The sequence below is a fragment of the Megalobrama amblycephala genome, linkage group LG3, assembly GCF_018812025.1.
Source record: "Megalobrama amblycephala isolate DHTTF-2021 linkage group LG3, ASM1881202v1, whole genome shotgun sequence".
NCBI classification, from domain to species: domain Eukaryota; kingdom Metazoa; phylum Chordata; class Actinopteri; order Cypriniformes; family Xenocyprididae; genus Megalobrama; species Megalobrama amblycephala.
Genome location: NC_063046.1, coordinates 1641062 through 1656251, shown reverse-complemented (window position 1 = coordinate 1656251; position 15190 = coordinate 1641062). Strand labels below are relative to the sequence as shown.

The 15190-nt window shown below is 36.8% G+C and overlaps 5 non-coding genes and 5 gene segments (V, D, J or C); 7 read left to right on the top strand and 3 right to left on the bottom strand.

Moving 5' to 3' along the window:
* Positions 1 to 787: 787 nt before the first annotated feature.
* LOC125264255 lies at positions 788 to 1785 on the bottom strand. The segment is given in 2 exon segments: positions 788 to 1566; positions 1716 to 1785. Coding segments are annotated over 2 exon segments (351 nt in total).
* A 644-nt stretch (positions 1786 to 2429) lies between these two features.
* Positions 2430 to 3010, top strand: LOC125263944 (the record flags this gene model as incomplete). The annotated part of the segment is given in 1 exon segment: positions 2430 to 3010. A coding segment is annotated over 1 exon segment (360 nt), but the record flags the coding sequence as incomplete, so codon positions are not given.
* A 1395-nt stretch (positions 3011 to 4405) lies between these two features.
* trnap-agg lies at positions 4406 to 4477 on the top strand. Its single transcript has one exon. It is a non-coding gene; the product is annotated as a tRNA-Pro (tRNA).
* Positions 4478 to 5161: 684 nt separating this feature from the next.
* On the bottom strand, positions 5162 to 5995 carry LOC125264252. The segment is given in 2 exon segments: positions 5162 to 5585; positions 5668 to 5995. Coding segments are annotated over 2 exon segments (402 nt in total).
* Positions 5957 to 7847, top strand: LOC125264250. The segment is given in 3 exon segments: positions 5957 to 5973; positions 6369 to 6464; positions 7337 to 7847. Coding segments are annotated over 3 exon segments (420 nt in total).
* A 292-nt stretch (positions 7848 to 8139) lies between these two features.
* LOC125263943 lies at positions 8140 to 8882 on the bottom strand. The segment is given in 2 exon segments: positions 8140 to 8642; positions 8817 to 8882. Coding segments are annotated over 2 exon segments (552 nt in total).
* A 1012-nt stretch (positions 8883 to 9894) lies between these two features.
* Positions 9895 to 9966, top strand: trnap-agg. The gene has a single exon. It is a non-coding gene; the product is annotated as a tRNA-Pro (tRNA).
* Positions 9967 to 10638: 672 nt separating this feature from the next.
* Positions 10639 to 10710, top strand: trnap-ugg. Its single transcript has one exon. It is a non-coding gene; the product is annotated as a tRNA-Pro (tRNA).
* A 2373-nt stretch (positions 10711 to 13083) lies between these two features.
* On the top strand, positions 13084 to 13155 carry trnap-agg. The gene has a single exon. It is a non-coding gene; the product is annotated as a tRNA-Pro (tRNA).
* Positions 13156 to 13680: 525 nt separating this feature from the next.
* trnap-ugg lies at positions 13681 to 13752 on the top strand. The gene has a single exon. It is a non-coding gene; the product is annotated as a tRNA-Pro (tRNA).
* Positions 13753 to 15190: the final 1438 nt, after the last annotated feature.

Sequence of the window (15190 nt, the reverse complement as noted above, 5' to 3'; positions counted from 1 at the left end):
GGCTTACTCTGGGCGCTGGAGGGTTGCGAGTATGGGCCGCACTTGCATTGGCACGCCTCAGCCTGCCAGCACCTGCCTCCCTAACACTCGTAACGTGGTTTAGTTGCTATGGCGTTTTCCACGGGACCCCATTACGTCAGTATCGACGTAACGTCGAACGTGACTGACTGAATGGGAACGTCTAGGTTACTAGTGTAACCCCCGTTCCCAGAAGGAGGGAACAGAGACGTTACGTTCCCCTGCCATAGTTTTGAGCCACCGCTGAGCGGCCAGATATCTTCTCGGCTCCTCAGCAAAAATATGAATGAAGGTGAGTATGCCGGCCCTATGTATACCCGGATGCCGGGGGAGGGGCCCGGCATGTAAATCTCACAGGCCAATTCCCATTGGCTTGTTTTGTATCCTTGGAGGTGATTGGGCTCCCTAGCGAGACCCCATTACGTCAGTATCGACGTAACGTCTCCGTTCCCTCCTTCTGGGAACGGGGGTTACACTAGTAACCTAGACGTTTCCAACCCCAGAACGAAAAAAGAAAAATCAAGCCAGTTTTTTGTTTTTTCGTTTTAATTTTAAAAATGAAAAACGAAAAAAAGTGTGGTTTTCTCATTTTTCTGATTTCAATATTAAATCAAAACATGAATGAACGGAAGATACCCTGATTGATTCTGATTGTTACACGGACCATGGAGGATATTTTGGAAATCTCTTTTTATCACTCCAAAAATCAGAAAATACAATCAATTGCCGGAAAAAAGTCACCATGTTTTTAGGAATAAAATGATGTAGCAAAATCAGGCAAATGTGAACAAAATCCCTCTTTAATATAGGACTAAAACTGTAAAGTAAGTGCTGTAGGCCTACTGAAGTGGAGATTTTCTGGCTCAGTGCATGAGAAAAAGAAAAGAAAAAAAAAACATTTGACCTTTAAAGATATGAATAATCTACAGAGACAAATAGATGAAGTGCAATAATAAAACAAATAGATAAAGTGCAAACACTGTGTTTTGGATGTTTTCTTTGTAGTCTGAAACAACACATTGTGAAAAATGAAATAGCTCAAAATCTCAAAATTTACCAGTGCATGAAAAAACAATGTTTTTACCTGTAGTGTCTTTCTCTGTTTATCACAGAATCACAGACAGAATGTTAGATCAATTACATATTCTGTTCATACTGAAGAATTAATTTCTCATTTAATAGTTCATTCTGCTTGAGTAAATTCATTGTGCCGTCTGACTGAGGGAAGTTTTTGTACGATGCTGTTTCACTGTGTGAACGCTGGATCAGAATAAAACCCCATACAGTAATAATCTCCTGCATCTTCAGGGTGGACTCCACGAATGTTCAGTGTAAAATCAGGTTCATTTCCACTTCCACTGAACCGATCTGGGACTCCAGATGCAAGGTTACTTGCTGTATAGATCAGGAGTTTAGGAGCTTCTCCAGTTTTCAGCAGATACCAGCTCATGTCATTACCAACTCCACTGGTCCCAGTGCAGCTCATAGAGACTGACTCTCCTGCTTTAACAATCAGAGACTCAGGAGACTGAACCTCTTGATGAGATACTGAGAGAGAGTTCAAAAAACAAATGAAAAGAAGTTTGCAATTGCAGTTGAAATTAATATATAAAAAATAAAACATAAAGCACAAATTCAAACTTTTGCACAAATACATTTAAAAACTCATCATCATGTAGAAAATATATTTTTTGAACCTTGTGCGAGCAGACCGAGTGTCCACAGCATTAGAATAAGAGACATCATTGTTTTAAGTGTGTGTGTGTGTCGGTGTCACACTAATAATCATCAGTGGAGTTTTAAGCAAGTGTTCAGTTCATATGCAAAACACTTTCTTCTCAAAAACACTTTCAGATGCATCATGGAATTTACCTCAAAAAACAATCAACATACATTTTACAACATTTTATTCATTAATTTATTTCTTTTTTTTTCAGCTGTCTGAGCAAAACTAAACTAGATACAGTTTTAGTGTCAGTGTTGATGTTAGTGTAACTCTGTTTTTAACAATTATTAAATGTTTTATTAATTCTCGATTAACGAAAAGTTAATGAAAAGTTTTTTTTAAATAAATGTCACCTGAGACAGAAATGTGTCTTCATTTGGGGTTACTTTCAACCTACAAACAGTTAGTAATACACTGTTAGTAATACAGTAAATGTGTAACAAGAAATCATTTAATAATTTGAACAAATGGAAAATAGATTATTAAAAAATTATAGATCCAATATAATATAATGAATGATGATGAATGATGATTAAATCCAAGAACAGACATATGTGTGATTGCTGGTAAATGTATTTTTACAGGCTGTTGCACTTCAGATCTGCTTGATTAACTCTGAATCTCTTAAAGGGAAGTGAAAGACTGATGGAGCTGTTTTTAAGAAGAATGAAACTCTCTTTCTCTCTCTCTCTCTCTCTCTCTCTCTCTCTCTCTCTCTTTAGCTGCCGCTCGTCCCACTCTCACGGTCCTGCCGCCCTCCAGAGACGAGCTGCAGCAGGGTAAGGCTACAGTGGTGTGTGTGGGCAGCAAGGGATTCCCCTCTGACTGGAAGCTGACCTGGAAGGTGGATGGCAGCAGCAGGAGCTCTGCTGTGAATCTGAGTCCCAGTGTGCTGCAGAAGGATGGACTGTACAGCTGGAGCAGCAGCCTGAGCCTCACTGAGAGTGAGTGGAGCAGAGCAACAACCATCAGCTGTGACGCCACGCACCCATCCCAGAATGCAGTGACCGAGAGCCTGAACACACAGCAGTGTGATGACCAATGAAACACACACACACATCACACAGAGATTATATAGGCATGCATATTTCATTTACACTCACACATACACACACAAATTATTACAAAGGACTGTCCTAAAACAGTCAATGCTCAAAAATTAATCTTTCGCTCTGTTAGTATATTGTTCAAATATTCTTATCTGTTGTAACAGCAATGATGTGTTTGTAGTTTTATTGCTGCCAAATAAAAGCATTTTGACTCAAATATGTTCACTTTCTTGCTGAAATATTAAACACTTCGAAATCAAAAAACAGCCTAAAATGTGAAATACCACTTTTTATTTTTTGGGGATGTGCGTCCATTGTGATCATTGTGATGAACAGCATGGATATTAAAATAATATTTTAATACTGAAAATATCAATTAGGCCTACAGTAAAAGAGATATATATATATATTATATACACACACACACACACACACACACACACACAAATGAGGCATTTTTTAATTTCACGAGTTCACACTTACAAATAATCAGATAGAAAATAGTATGCGTAGTAGTATGCGTATTTGGCGTGCTGTCCGAGGAGAGGGCTCCGAGCTCGGTATTTTGGCCCGAACCCAGATTACTCCCCCCATTCTGGTTAGTATTCTGGAAAGTAACCAGTGCAGGTGTGAGGAGACGGGGTGGTGGAGGGATGCTGTCAAACTGTCGAGGAATATGGGTGAGTCGACCGTGTCTAATATATATGCTTTCACTCATGCTGATTGGGTAGATATGTTGATTACTGATTGCTGACAGCTGGCCGAGATGACGTGATGATTAGTCAGATTATTTGAACGTTGCTCCTCCCGAATTTTGTTAATAAAACATCATTAAATATGTACTAATTGCCACATATTTCCAGAACAGAAATTTGAACGTCACCTTAAAGTCACCTTTTAAAATTTTACATGTCAACTTTTTTTGACATATTAGAGTTGTGTTTTTATAGAGGGGATTTTGGAAATCTCTTTTATCACTCCAAAAATCAGAAAATACCATCAACAGCTAAAAAAGTCACCAAGTTTTTAGAAATAAAATGATGTAGCCTACAAAATCAGAAAAAAAAATGTGAACAAACCCCTCTGTAAGGAATAAAACTGTAAAGTAAGTGTTATACTGAAGTGGAGATTTTTCTAGCTCAGTGCATGAGAGAAAAAAAAAACATTTGACCTTTAAAGATATGAATAATCTACAGACACAAATAGATGAAGTGCAATAATAAAACAAAAATTAAAGTGCAATAAAACAAACACTATATTTTACAAAATACATTTTGCATTTTCAGCTGACATAAGCAAATGTAAGCTAAGATACAGTTTTAGAGTCGGTGTCAGTGTCGGTGTAACTCTGTGTCAGTTTTAGTGTCACCCGTTTATTTTGCCTACAGTATATGTCACAATACGAGATAAATCCTGTCCTGACAGCATTCTGAATCTAAAGACATGTTCACTGCAGGACTCCACATCTGCTTGTTAACCACTAGATGTCGCCATTAGACACTAGATTGCACCGAAAATCCAACAGAACGAGCATCCCACATCCATGTTTTTATGGACTTGTAGCCTGTCCTCTGTGTGCAACGTGGCATATCATGTTTTCATGTAAAGTCGAGGCTCGTTGGTCTAGGGGTATGATTCTCGCTTAGGGTGCGAGAGGTCCCGGGTTCAAATCCCGGACGAGCCCAGTTTTTGCATTTTACATGACTTTATTTTATCAACATATAATAACATTGAAACAACAGTTTATATATGAAATGGGACTTTTTGATGCTTTAGCTATTTTCTTACAGCCTCTTTCTATTTTGTGAAGCCCAGCAATCTTTTGCTTCACATCAGAACTCTTTGGTTTTTACTCATTGTGATGGATGATTAAGAGAATTTGACCTTTGTGTTTCCTCATTTATATTCCTGTGAAACAAGAAGTCATGGCTGGACAATTTCATGTTCCTATAGTCCCATAGGCTATATAAGTTTAAAACTTTATAAAATATGTATTTACTATTTATGTCATAAATTGTATGTATAATGTGAGAATCTCTGAATGTAATTGTAGAGACGACTAAATTAAAAGAGTTTTTCCATAACTAATGAATAGGTATTTATGCTTCTCTACTTTGTGTAAAACCATGGAGTTTTATCTTTGCATAATGAACAACTCACACATTAGGGTATTGATTAAATATGATTTTTCTATATGAATATGAAGCATTGTACTATATGAAAAATATCATAAACAACGGATTTGTTTGACAAAAATTAGATATGTAACAGGAACAGCAATAAATTCAATTATTATTTCTACTGATAGGGAACACTAAAATACATATAAAGTAACCCCTGTTTTTGTTCAGACCTGTAGGTCTCGGATGTAGAGAGAGAGAGGATTCTCTGAGGTTTAACCAAGGGAGGTTTTTGTGTGGCATTTTTTCACTGTGTGAACACTGCTTTACCACTGATCGCATGGTAACTCTGACAGTAATAATCTCTCGCATCTTCAAGCTGGGCATCACTGATGGTCAGAGTGAAATCAAGACCATTTCCTCCAGAGTGAAAACTGCCTCCACCGCTCATTCTAGATGGAGCACTCGAGGGCTTCATTGTTGTGAAATATACAAGGAGTTTAGGGGGTTCCTCTGCCTTCTGAATGTACCAGGAGATGTAGAAATCTTTGGATACTGAACCCTCAGGATACCTATAAACTACAGTGTTGACCTTACAATCAATAGAGACTGTTTGACCAAGCTGAACTGATTTGAACTCAGGTTGAGTCACAACGACCTGCCCCAAAGAGCCTGTGAGAGCAAGAGAACTATTATTAGAGCATGAGGATAAAATAAAAATGAAAAAAAAAAATATATATTTCAGTCATATTACCTTGGATGCAGAAAAATGCCCAGATGAAGAGAATCATATTGTCTTCTGTATTCGAGTGGACAGATCTTGTGTGTTAAAATCGTTCACAGAACTATAAACACTCCCAGAGCACTGAGGCATGAGCTGCCAATGCAAAATATCATTACAGAAACCCTTCCTCAACTATCTTCTCTCATATGATGATTGCATTGTAATATATGCATATTTTGATTATCGTCATGGTTTAATTAAAACTTGTCCGACGCTCTCAGAATATTCTGAAGGATTTTACAGTAAATGAGAATGAATTAATGTGGAGGATTTAAAGTAAGTGCAGAATAAAATAAGATGTAGCCTATAAAGACTAATGAATTGTGAATCTGAATTGGTAGCATATTACATACTGCACTGATGCTTTGCATAAAACAGGGCTATAAATTAGACTGTAAATGCCATATAAAATAAAAATATAAAAGCTGTGTAAAAATGTAAAATATCAGTTAACTAAATGCTTCAAAATTCAATGAATCAAAATTTACTTGAAAGTGACTGATGTACATGTATAGTTCTGAATTATAGTATTTGTAATAGTAATAATAATATTTTTCTTTGTAGATTTGGGAAATTATCAAAATAAACTGGTTTAATTGTGCAGCTTTGATTTATTTATTTACTTATTTATTTTGCTATTAATCCTAAAAGAGCAAACTGGTTATTGTCAGTGTCAGTTTTAGTGCAGGAGGTTTTTGTACAGCCGCTGATTGGGTTTGTATCACTGTGGTGGACGTTCGGTGGAGGAACTCGACTCTCAGTTGGAAGTAAGTAAATCTCTTTTTAATTCATAAATTAAAGACTGAATGAAAAGAACAACAGAGAATTTAGGGGGAAAAAACATTTTAAAAATAATACTAACTACTAATATAAGAATAATTTGAAAAGATTTGTTCTGCTGTGACCAAATACATCCACACGTTCCTTAGCTCTCTTTCAGACCCATTTAAAACATGTTTTTATTTTTTTTGATAAATTGCATTTTACAAAGAATACATATTTGTATTTTTTTTAATTATTATTATTAATTTGGCATAAAATAGAAAGCTAATGTTGGTGTATGTATGCAGTCTTTCACTCGCCTCTTGATTTAACAAAGGTATTTGCTGAACAAGTCAACAAGAAAAAAAAAAAATACTGTATATATATTTATGCTTGAAATGTGTCAGTATAGATTGTAGGCCAGCTTAGGAATTATGGAAAGTTCAAAATATATTTTATTATTAAGTTTTTAATAATTAAATATTTTAATAACTCTTGATTAATGAAAAGCGATTTTTAATAAAAGGTTTTTAAATGAATGTTGTCACAAGAGACAGAAATGTGTCTTCATCTGCTGTTGCTTTCAATCTACAAACAGCTACACCTGTTTAACAAGAAATAATTTAACAATAATTTGAACAAATGAAAAATAAACACCAAAAAAGTTAAGGATACATAATATAACATGAATAATTTATATTATATAATTTTTTTCTTTTCTTTTTTTCCCCAAGTAGTATATGTGTGATTGCTGGTAAATGTGTTTTACAGGCTGTTGCACTTCAGATCTGCTTGATTAACTCTGAATCTCTTAAAGGGAAGTGAAAGACTGATAGAGCTGTTTTTAAGAAGAATGAAACTCTCTCTCTCTCTTTAGCTGCCGCTCGTCCCACTCTCACGGTCCTGCCGCCCTCCAGAGACGAGCTGCAGCAGGGTAAGGCTACAGTGGTGTGTGTGGGCAGTAAGGGATTCCCCTCTGACTGGAAGCTGAGCTGGAAGGTGGATGGCAGCAGCAGGAGCTCTGCTGTGAATCTGAGTCCCAGTGTGCTGCAGAAGGATGGACTGTACAGCTGGAGCAGCAGCCTGAGCCTCACTGAGAGTGAGTGGAGCAGAGCAACAACCATCAGCTGTGACGCCACGCACCCATCCCAGAATGCAGTGACCGAGAGCCTGAACACACAGCAGTGTGATGACCAGTGAAACACACACACATCACATAAAAACGTAGATAGGATGCAAAATGTTTCATTCACACTCACACATACAATTAAAACAAGTCTTAATTAATGACAAACACCGCTGTATACCAATTTGCTCTGTATGTTAATGTTTCTTTAAGCCTATTTTAACACGTTTGTATGCCAAATAAAAGCTTTTTGAATCATTAATTGTGTATTTCTTGTTTATAAGCATGAATATTATAGTTTTAAATACCTTCAGTTAATTTTAGCTGCCTTTTATCCACTTTATTTGTGTATCTATGAGTTTGTTGTGATTTTATTAATTTACTTGTTATCTATTATGTGAATGGACTTACACATTAATGTTACGGGTAAATGAACTGCTAAAGAATTTGATGTTTAATAATATCAGGAGAAACTTCAGATTTTTTCGGAGGCATAGAAACAACAACAATAACAGACTGAATTTGTAGAATGCGTTTATGAGTGTGTGTCAACATCAACAGTTCACTATAAAGAGTCTCTGTGTATCTGTGTGTTTGTGTGTAAAGTCAGTGAGGTGAATAATCAACAACATCAACATCTGCAGAAGCTCAAAGCTGCAGCGCTGAAGTCTCAGCCAAAGGGATTTTTGTATGATGCTTTTACACTGTGTGAACACCCAGTCCACGGTGACAAAGACTCGCTTGTCATGTTTACTCTGACAGTAATAAACTCCTGAATCTTCAGGCTGGACTCCACTGATAGTCAGAGTAAAATCCATGTGGTTTCCACTTTCACTGCCACTAAATCTAGAAGAAACACCTGAAGCTCTGTCTGATGTGGCATAGATCAGGAGTTTAGGAACTTCTCCAGGAATCTGATGGTACCAGGCAATACAATCCTGAGAGGTTTTTGGTTTAACACAGATCACTGCTGGTTTATGATTACAGCGAATAGTGACAGTCTGATCAGGCTGAACTGTTTGAGCTTCAGACTGAGTCAGAATCTGCCCCACAGAACCTGAAGAGAGAGTCAGAAAACACTGGATAATAATATAAAACTGATGAGCACATTTAAAATCTAACAGTTATAAGGCATCTGTCAGATTGAGCACACAATATTTCTTACTGTTGCCCTACAAGGACTAAGTTATCTTTTTTGTACACAATATGCTACCTAAATACCTATACTTACTCCAGATGCAGGTTGTGAGTGTCCAAATAATGACAGCTATTAAAGTCATGTTTGCTTTTGGATCTGTTATCACGAAGGAGATATGTCAGTCATAAACTCACAGATCTATAAAGACCTCCAGAGCACTGAAGCATGCAGCTCTTCAGGGGCGGAGTTAGGGTGTGGCTTGCTCAAAATGGCCAATTCTGTCTTTTTATCGCTGAACAGTTGGGTAAATGCAACATGATTAAATGTGGAGACTATTAAAGCAGTGTCAAAACTTAAAAAAAAAAAAAAAAGTATGTATTTTTTTTTTTTATAGGCCAACTGCATATGCATCACATTTATGAACATTGCCTCCAATGTATATATAGCCTACTGTTACTGTATGTGAGCTCACAATATAAGGCACAAATTAAATTAATTTTTTATCTGTAATTTAATGCGCAAATAAATGTTCATTTGTATTCAAAAACATTACTTGATCTATTCCAGTACTACCTGAATTACAATTGTACATTAATTGTTTTAGTGCCTACTGAACCCAACTGAATACAGTCCAGTACTTTGTAGTTAAACCAATTTTTTTATGTTTGAATAATAAACATTTATGTGCCACCCCAGACTGGTTGCTGGCTCCTGCCTGGTCACCCCTATGAAAATATCCTGCTTCATCACTGGTCTTCACAATGTAAAAACAAGAACCTCTCTTACTGTCAAGGAATATTTCAGGTGGTAATGTGGATCAGCCATATCTTTATCTTTTTCTTTTCTTTTCTTCCTTGAACATCTTAAAAATTCTAATGATCTCAGATGCTGATCAATAAAAGTTATTAATCAAATTGTTCTGACTCGTATCACATCTAACTTTCACAACATTTGTCCAGAGACTTCTGTCACAAGTCAGGCCTACCGCATCTATTTTGCATAAAAGCTGTTCGCTGCAGAACTCCACATCTGCTTTTCAACCACTAGATGTCGCCATTAGACACGTGATTTCACCAGAAATCTAACAGAACAAGCATCCCACATCCACGTTGTCAGTGGGCCTGGATCTCTTGTGTGAAACGTGGCACATCATATATCCGAATATGTGCAAGGCTCGTTGGTCTAGGGGTATGATTCTCGCTTAGGGTGCGAGAGGTCCCGGGTTCAAATCCCGGACGAGCCCAGTTTTTTGAAAGACTTTAGAATCTTGGAATGACAAAACTTTACATTAACTTTTTACAGGCAAATGTTAGTCTACTGAGTTCTGCATGCTGTAGCTTACGGGTCTACAGTAGGTCTGGTGTTTTCCAACAGAAAAAATATTATCTGACAATTATCTTACAATAATGATGTTGTTTTTTGTTTTGTTTTTCTGAGAACATGAACCTCTCTTTAAAGTCAACATGAAATCAAAATCTTATTTTTCAATCAATTCTTATTTTTTATGGACCATTGCAGTATTTAGTAACATACTTTCTGCCTGATAAATAATAGTAAGTTTTACCACTTTTTAAGGTACAGTAGGTATTCACAATTGATTTATGCTGTTTTATTGAGAGATCAAATCACATCTATTAACCAAACAAGCACAAAGGCTTCTACCAGGCTGGTACTGTGAAAATAATATTTTATTAAGCAACACTTTTTAGTCTCTGTCTTAATTTCTTTGTAAATGAACTTTATTCTAATTTGTTCTAAAAGCCACTAAACGACCTCTGTAACTGCAGGTTGATATCACCAGATGGCGCCATTCATCAAACACCAAAATAAACATCACAAACTCAATCCACTGAAAGTCCTATGGTCCTGTACTCCCTATGCAACGTGACAAACTAGGCCTAACCACAGTTCTCAAGGCTCGTTGGTCTAGGGGTATGATTCTCGCTTTGGGTGCGAGAGGTCCCGGGTTTAAATCCCGGACGAGCCCAAATATTTTAAAAGCTTTAGAATTTTGCAACCAACAAAACTTAACATTGACTGTTTATAGGCAAAGACTAGTCTACTGAGTTCTATGCTGTAGCGTATGGGGTAATTATCTGACAATTCTCTTACCATAATGATGATAATGTTTTTTCTGAGAACATGAACCTCTCTTAAAGTCAACATGAAATCAAAATTCTTATTTTTATGGAACATTGCAGTATTTATTAGAAATTATTTATTTGTTAATATATCATTATTTATTTATTTTAAATAGTGTTCATTTTTAGTGTTTTAGTTTAATCAACTAGTGTCATGTGAATACAGGGCTTTTGCTTCTAATTTTAAAAATTTAGGAGCAGTCAAAAATTTAGGAGCATCTTCTGATCAATGACAGAAATTAACCTTCCCATTGTAACTGGTCTGTTTTCTGCGTTGTGTTTTGAAAAACTGGTCAGCAAGCTGCAGTTTCGCTGATCTTTTATTCCTGATATAAAACAAATAAAAGCAGCCTCTATAAGTGACTCGCCCTTATCGTGCTCTCTTCCATGCATTTCCAAATGCAAGAGCAAAAAAATCACATTAAACAAGAAAAGATACGCTCGGAGATACGCAGCGGTTCAGCTGTAATGTTGTTTGGAACTATTTTCGTTGACAAAATAGAGCAAAATCTGACAACACTGTTCCTAAAGGCCAATTCACACCGCACCGACAACAGCCAACAAACTCGTCTGTTGGAGTTTGTTGGATCGGTGTGAAACCCCTGTTGGCGTCAACGGCAACGGTTGACGGCAACAAACTCTGAAGTAATCTGACCTGGCTACGAACCGTTGCCATGATGATGAGGCAAGTCCCCTGCAAAGACAGCTGTTTGATCGCGCCCGCGCCCCTACACAACAAAGTACTGGAAATGTGACATCGCAGCTTGTTCGTTATAAAAAATAAAATACAGTTAAAAAAATAAAAAATACAAAAGATACAATAGTCCATAGTGCAATCCGTGCCATTCAGCAAGAGCAGCTGCTCCACTTCACCGAAAGAGAGAGGTAATTTAACCACTATGAGAGCAACGCAGGTTTACCTTCAGTTACGTTTTTAATAATTCGTTTTGGCTTGTTTAGCTACATGGTTGTATATGCTTATGGGTCTCGTTAATAAAAAGGGTCGCGCTAAAAAAAAAAAAAAAAGTTTAAAAACCGGTGTATTTTTGTTTTGCCTCAATACTTTAATACAATGAATATATATACTATATTATTAATATAATAAACTTGCCTGACAATATTGTTAACATGGTTACATATGTAGTTGTGGAATTTTCCCAGTCAGACTCGTTTGTTGGTGTTTGTTGGGGCGGTGTGAACATGACAGTTTTTTCTCATAGAATTCTAAATCCAACGGCCAACTTGTTCGTTGACGTTTGTTGGTGTTTGTTGGCGTTTGTCGGTGCGGTGTGAATTGGCCTTAAAATGTAAGTGTCTAAATATTAACTTAATGTTTGAATTATTGTATAAAAGCAATAATACATTCGCAAACTCCCTTTATAATCATTAAAAAGCTGTCACTCGTTTCAGTTCATCGCGATCTCACAAACCTCCGTTATAATTAATGAAGTTGTCTATACTGCACAATGAATCTCTTATTTACATCGTGTCTTTACTTTGCTTGTTATAATTAGATGATTCGCGAGCTTTCATAACTCAGCACTGTACAAACCTCAGTGTTTGAACGGTGTAACTTTAAGGGATATCTCGATAGTTCACCCAAAAATGAAAATTTGATGTTTATCTGCTTATACCCCCATGGCATCCAAGATGTAGGTGACTTTGTTTCTTCAGTAGAACACAAATTATGATTTTGAACTCCAACCGTTGGCGTCTGTCAGTCGTACAATACATGGCAATGGGAACATGCATGTAAGTGCTATAACAAACTGCTGTACACTCCACTGCACACTGAACAAGCAAAAGACACAAGATAGTGGTGTTTCACATTTTTCACATCTGTGTGTAGTTTGGCGTGTATGTGGCTAATCATTTTATGTTTGTGTGTTACTACACAAAAAATACAATGTTTAGAGAAATAGTTTTGAATGTAGTGTTTGCTTTTGAAACATATGTGACATTTTGCATGTTGTGTGTGTGTTTTGTGGTTTTGGTTGTAGAGTTTTGAGAAACAGAACCATAGTTTCAAAAAGTGTGTGTAAGCATTTTGAAAAGACTGTAAAGGCCACTGAACGACCTCTGTAACTGCAGGTTGATGACACCAGATGGCGCCATTCGTCAAACTCCAAAATAAACATCCTAAACTCAGTCCATTGAATGTCCTATAGTCCTGAACTTTCCTATGCAACGTGGCAAACCATAGTACTTAAACATTACAAGGCTCGTTGGTCTAGGGGTATGATTCTCGCTTAGGGTGCGAGAGGTCCCGGGTTCAAATCCCGGACGAGCCCAAATGTTTTAAAATCTTGGAATCTTTTTCTGAGAACATGAACCTCTCTTAAAGGCAACATGAAATCGACAATCCCTATTTTTTACGGGACATTGTAGTATTTAGTAGTCTACTTTCTGGCTGATAAAAAATTTCATTTTTAACTCACTTTTTAAGGTACAGTAGGTATTCACAAACGATTCACACAGAAAAGTTTTCAAATCACACCTATTAGCCGATTGGATATCAGCTCTATTCATATTCTTATTTTGAGATCATTCTGTTTTCAGAACACATGGACATTAATCTTTTTCATTAATTGCAGTCTTTCAAACGTTGCTATAATCCAGCCTCAGAGTGGCAAACTTTATTCTAATTTGTTCTAAAAGCCACTAAACGACCTCTGTAACTGCAGGTTGATGCCACCAGATGGCGCCATTCATCAAACATCAAAATAAACATCCTAAACTCACTTCATCGAACGTCCTATGGTCCTGTACTCCCTATGCAACGTGGCAAATTATAGGCTTCCACGTAAAGTTTATAAGGCTCGTTGGTCTAGGGGTATGATTCTCGCTTTGGGTGCGAGAGGTCCCGGGTTCAAATCCCGGACGAGCCCAAATATTTTAAAAGCTTAAGACAAAATGACAAAACTTTAACATTTGCCTATAAATAGTTACTGTAGTCTACTGAGTTCTACATGGCATGCTGTAGCTTACGGGTCTACAGTAGGTTATTTCAAACAGCAAAATAAATATCTGACAATTGTCTTACCATAATGATGTTTTTAATATGGAATGATGTTTTTTTTTTCTTCTGAGAACATGAACCTAACAAGCCAATAGTGTCATCATACAGCTCAAGTCAGTTCAGTATTGATTCAGCTCAGTTTAATACCTGTGTAAAATTCATCAGTTGTGCATACATACTGTATATAGTGTATTTGTGCAAATGTACATGCGTGTGCCATGACAAACCTGTACTGCACTGCACACTGAACAAGCAAAAGACACAAAATACATTTTTCACATCGAGGAATAAGGAATATTTTCTACTAAAATACAACTATATATGCCAGTTCCATTTTTTCCGTAAGTAGAATAGGGAAGGCATAGGACATATAGTGTAAGCTTTTTGAATAATACGGAAAGGGGAATCACGTGCAATGCGATCATTTGTGTTTTCATCAGAAATCTTAATTTCTTTTCGACTGAAGAAAGAAAGACATGAACATCTTGGATGACATGGGGGTGAGTAAATAATCAGGAAACTTTTATTTGAAAGTGAACTAATCCTTTAAGCACAGGCAACACGCCATTCCCGCTTCTCCCTGCCCCCACCTCATACTGACAACAGCACTCTGGCGCTGAGAAGCAAAAAAAAAAAAAGAAAACCAGATTAATCACATGCAGCATTTTAGGTATGTTCACAAACATGTGGAAATATATATTTTTGACTATTGTTGTTAATGGGTGAGATTAATTAAACGTGTTTAATGACGTTAAGATTTGACCACCATTATCCAAATTATTTTGATAATGCACATTAACTTTCCTTTTCCTTAAAACTGGATTCACCTTTAAATGTAAATTAATAATTGTTGATTTTCAAAGCACTAAACTGAAAGGTCATCATCCAAAACATTCTACACTTTTTTCTACATTAAAGGTGCTCTAAGTGATGTCACGCGTTTTTAGGCCAAAACATTTTTTGTCACATACAGCAAACATCTCCTCACTATCCGCTAGCTGCCTGTCCCCTGAACACACTGTAAAAAAACGCGGTCTCTGTAGTCACCACAAGCGCCGAAAACGGCAATAAAAACAAACTGGTCCAGCCTGGACCACAAATCATAATAAACATGCTCCAGCCAATAACCGACAAGAATGATTTTAAATGCGCGTTCATGACTGTTTCAGGAAGCACGGAGGGGAGGGGGAGGAGGAGGGAGGGTCTAGCTAGCCTCTGTTTTGTTTGACAACACTTCGAACGTCAACAGAAAGTTACTCCACCCAAGATCACTTAGAGCACCTTTAACCTGAAGACAAATGTTTTTA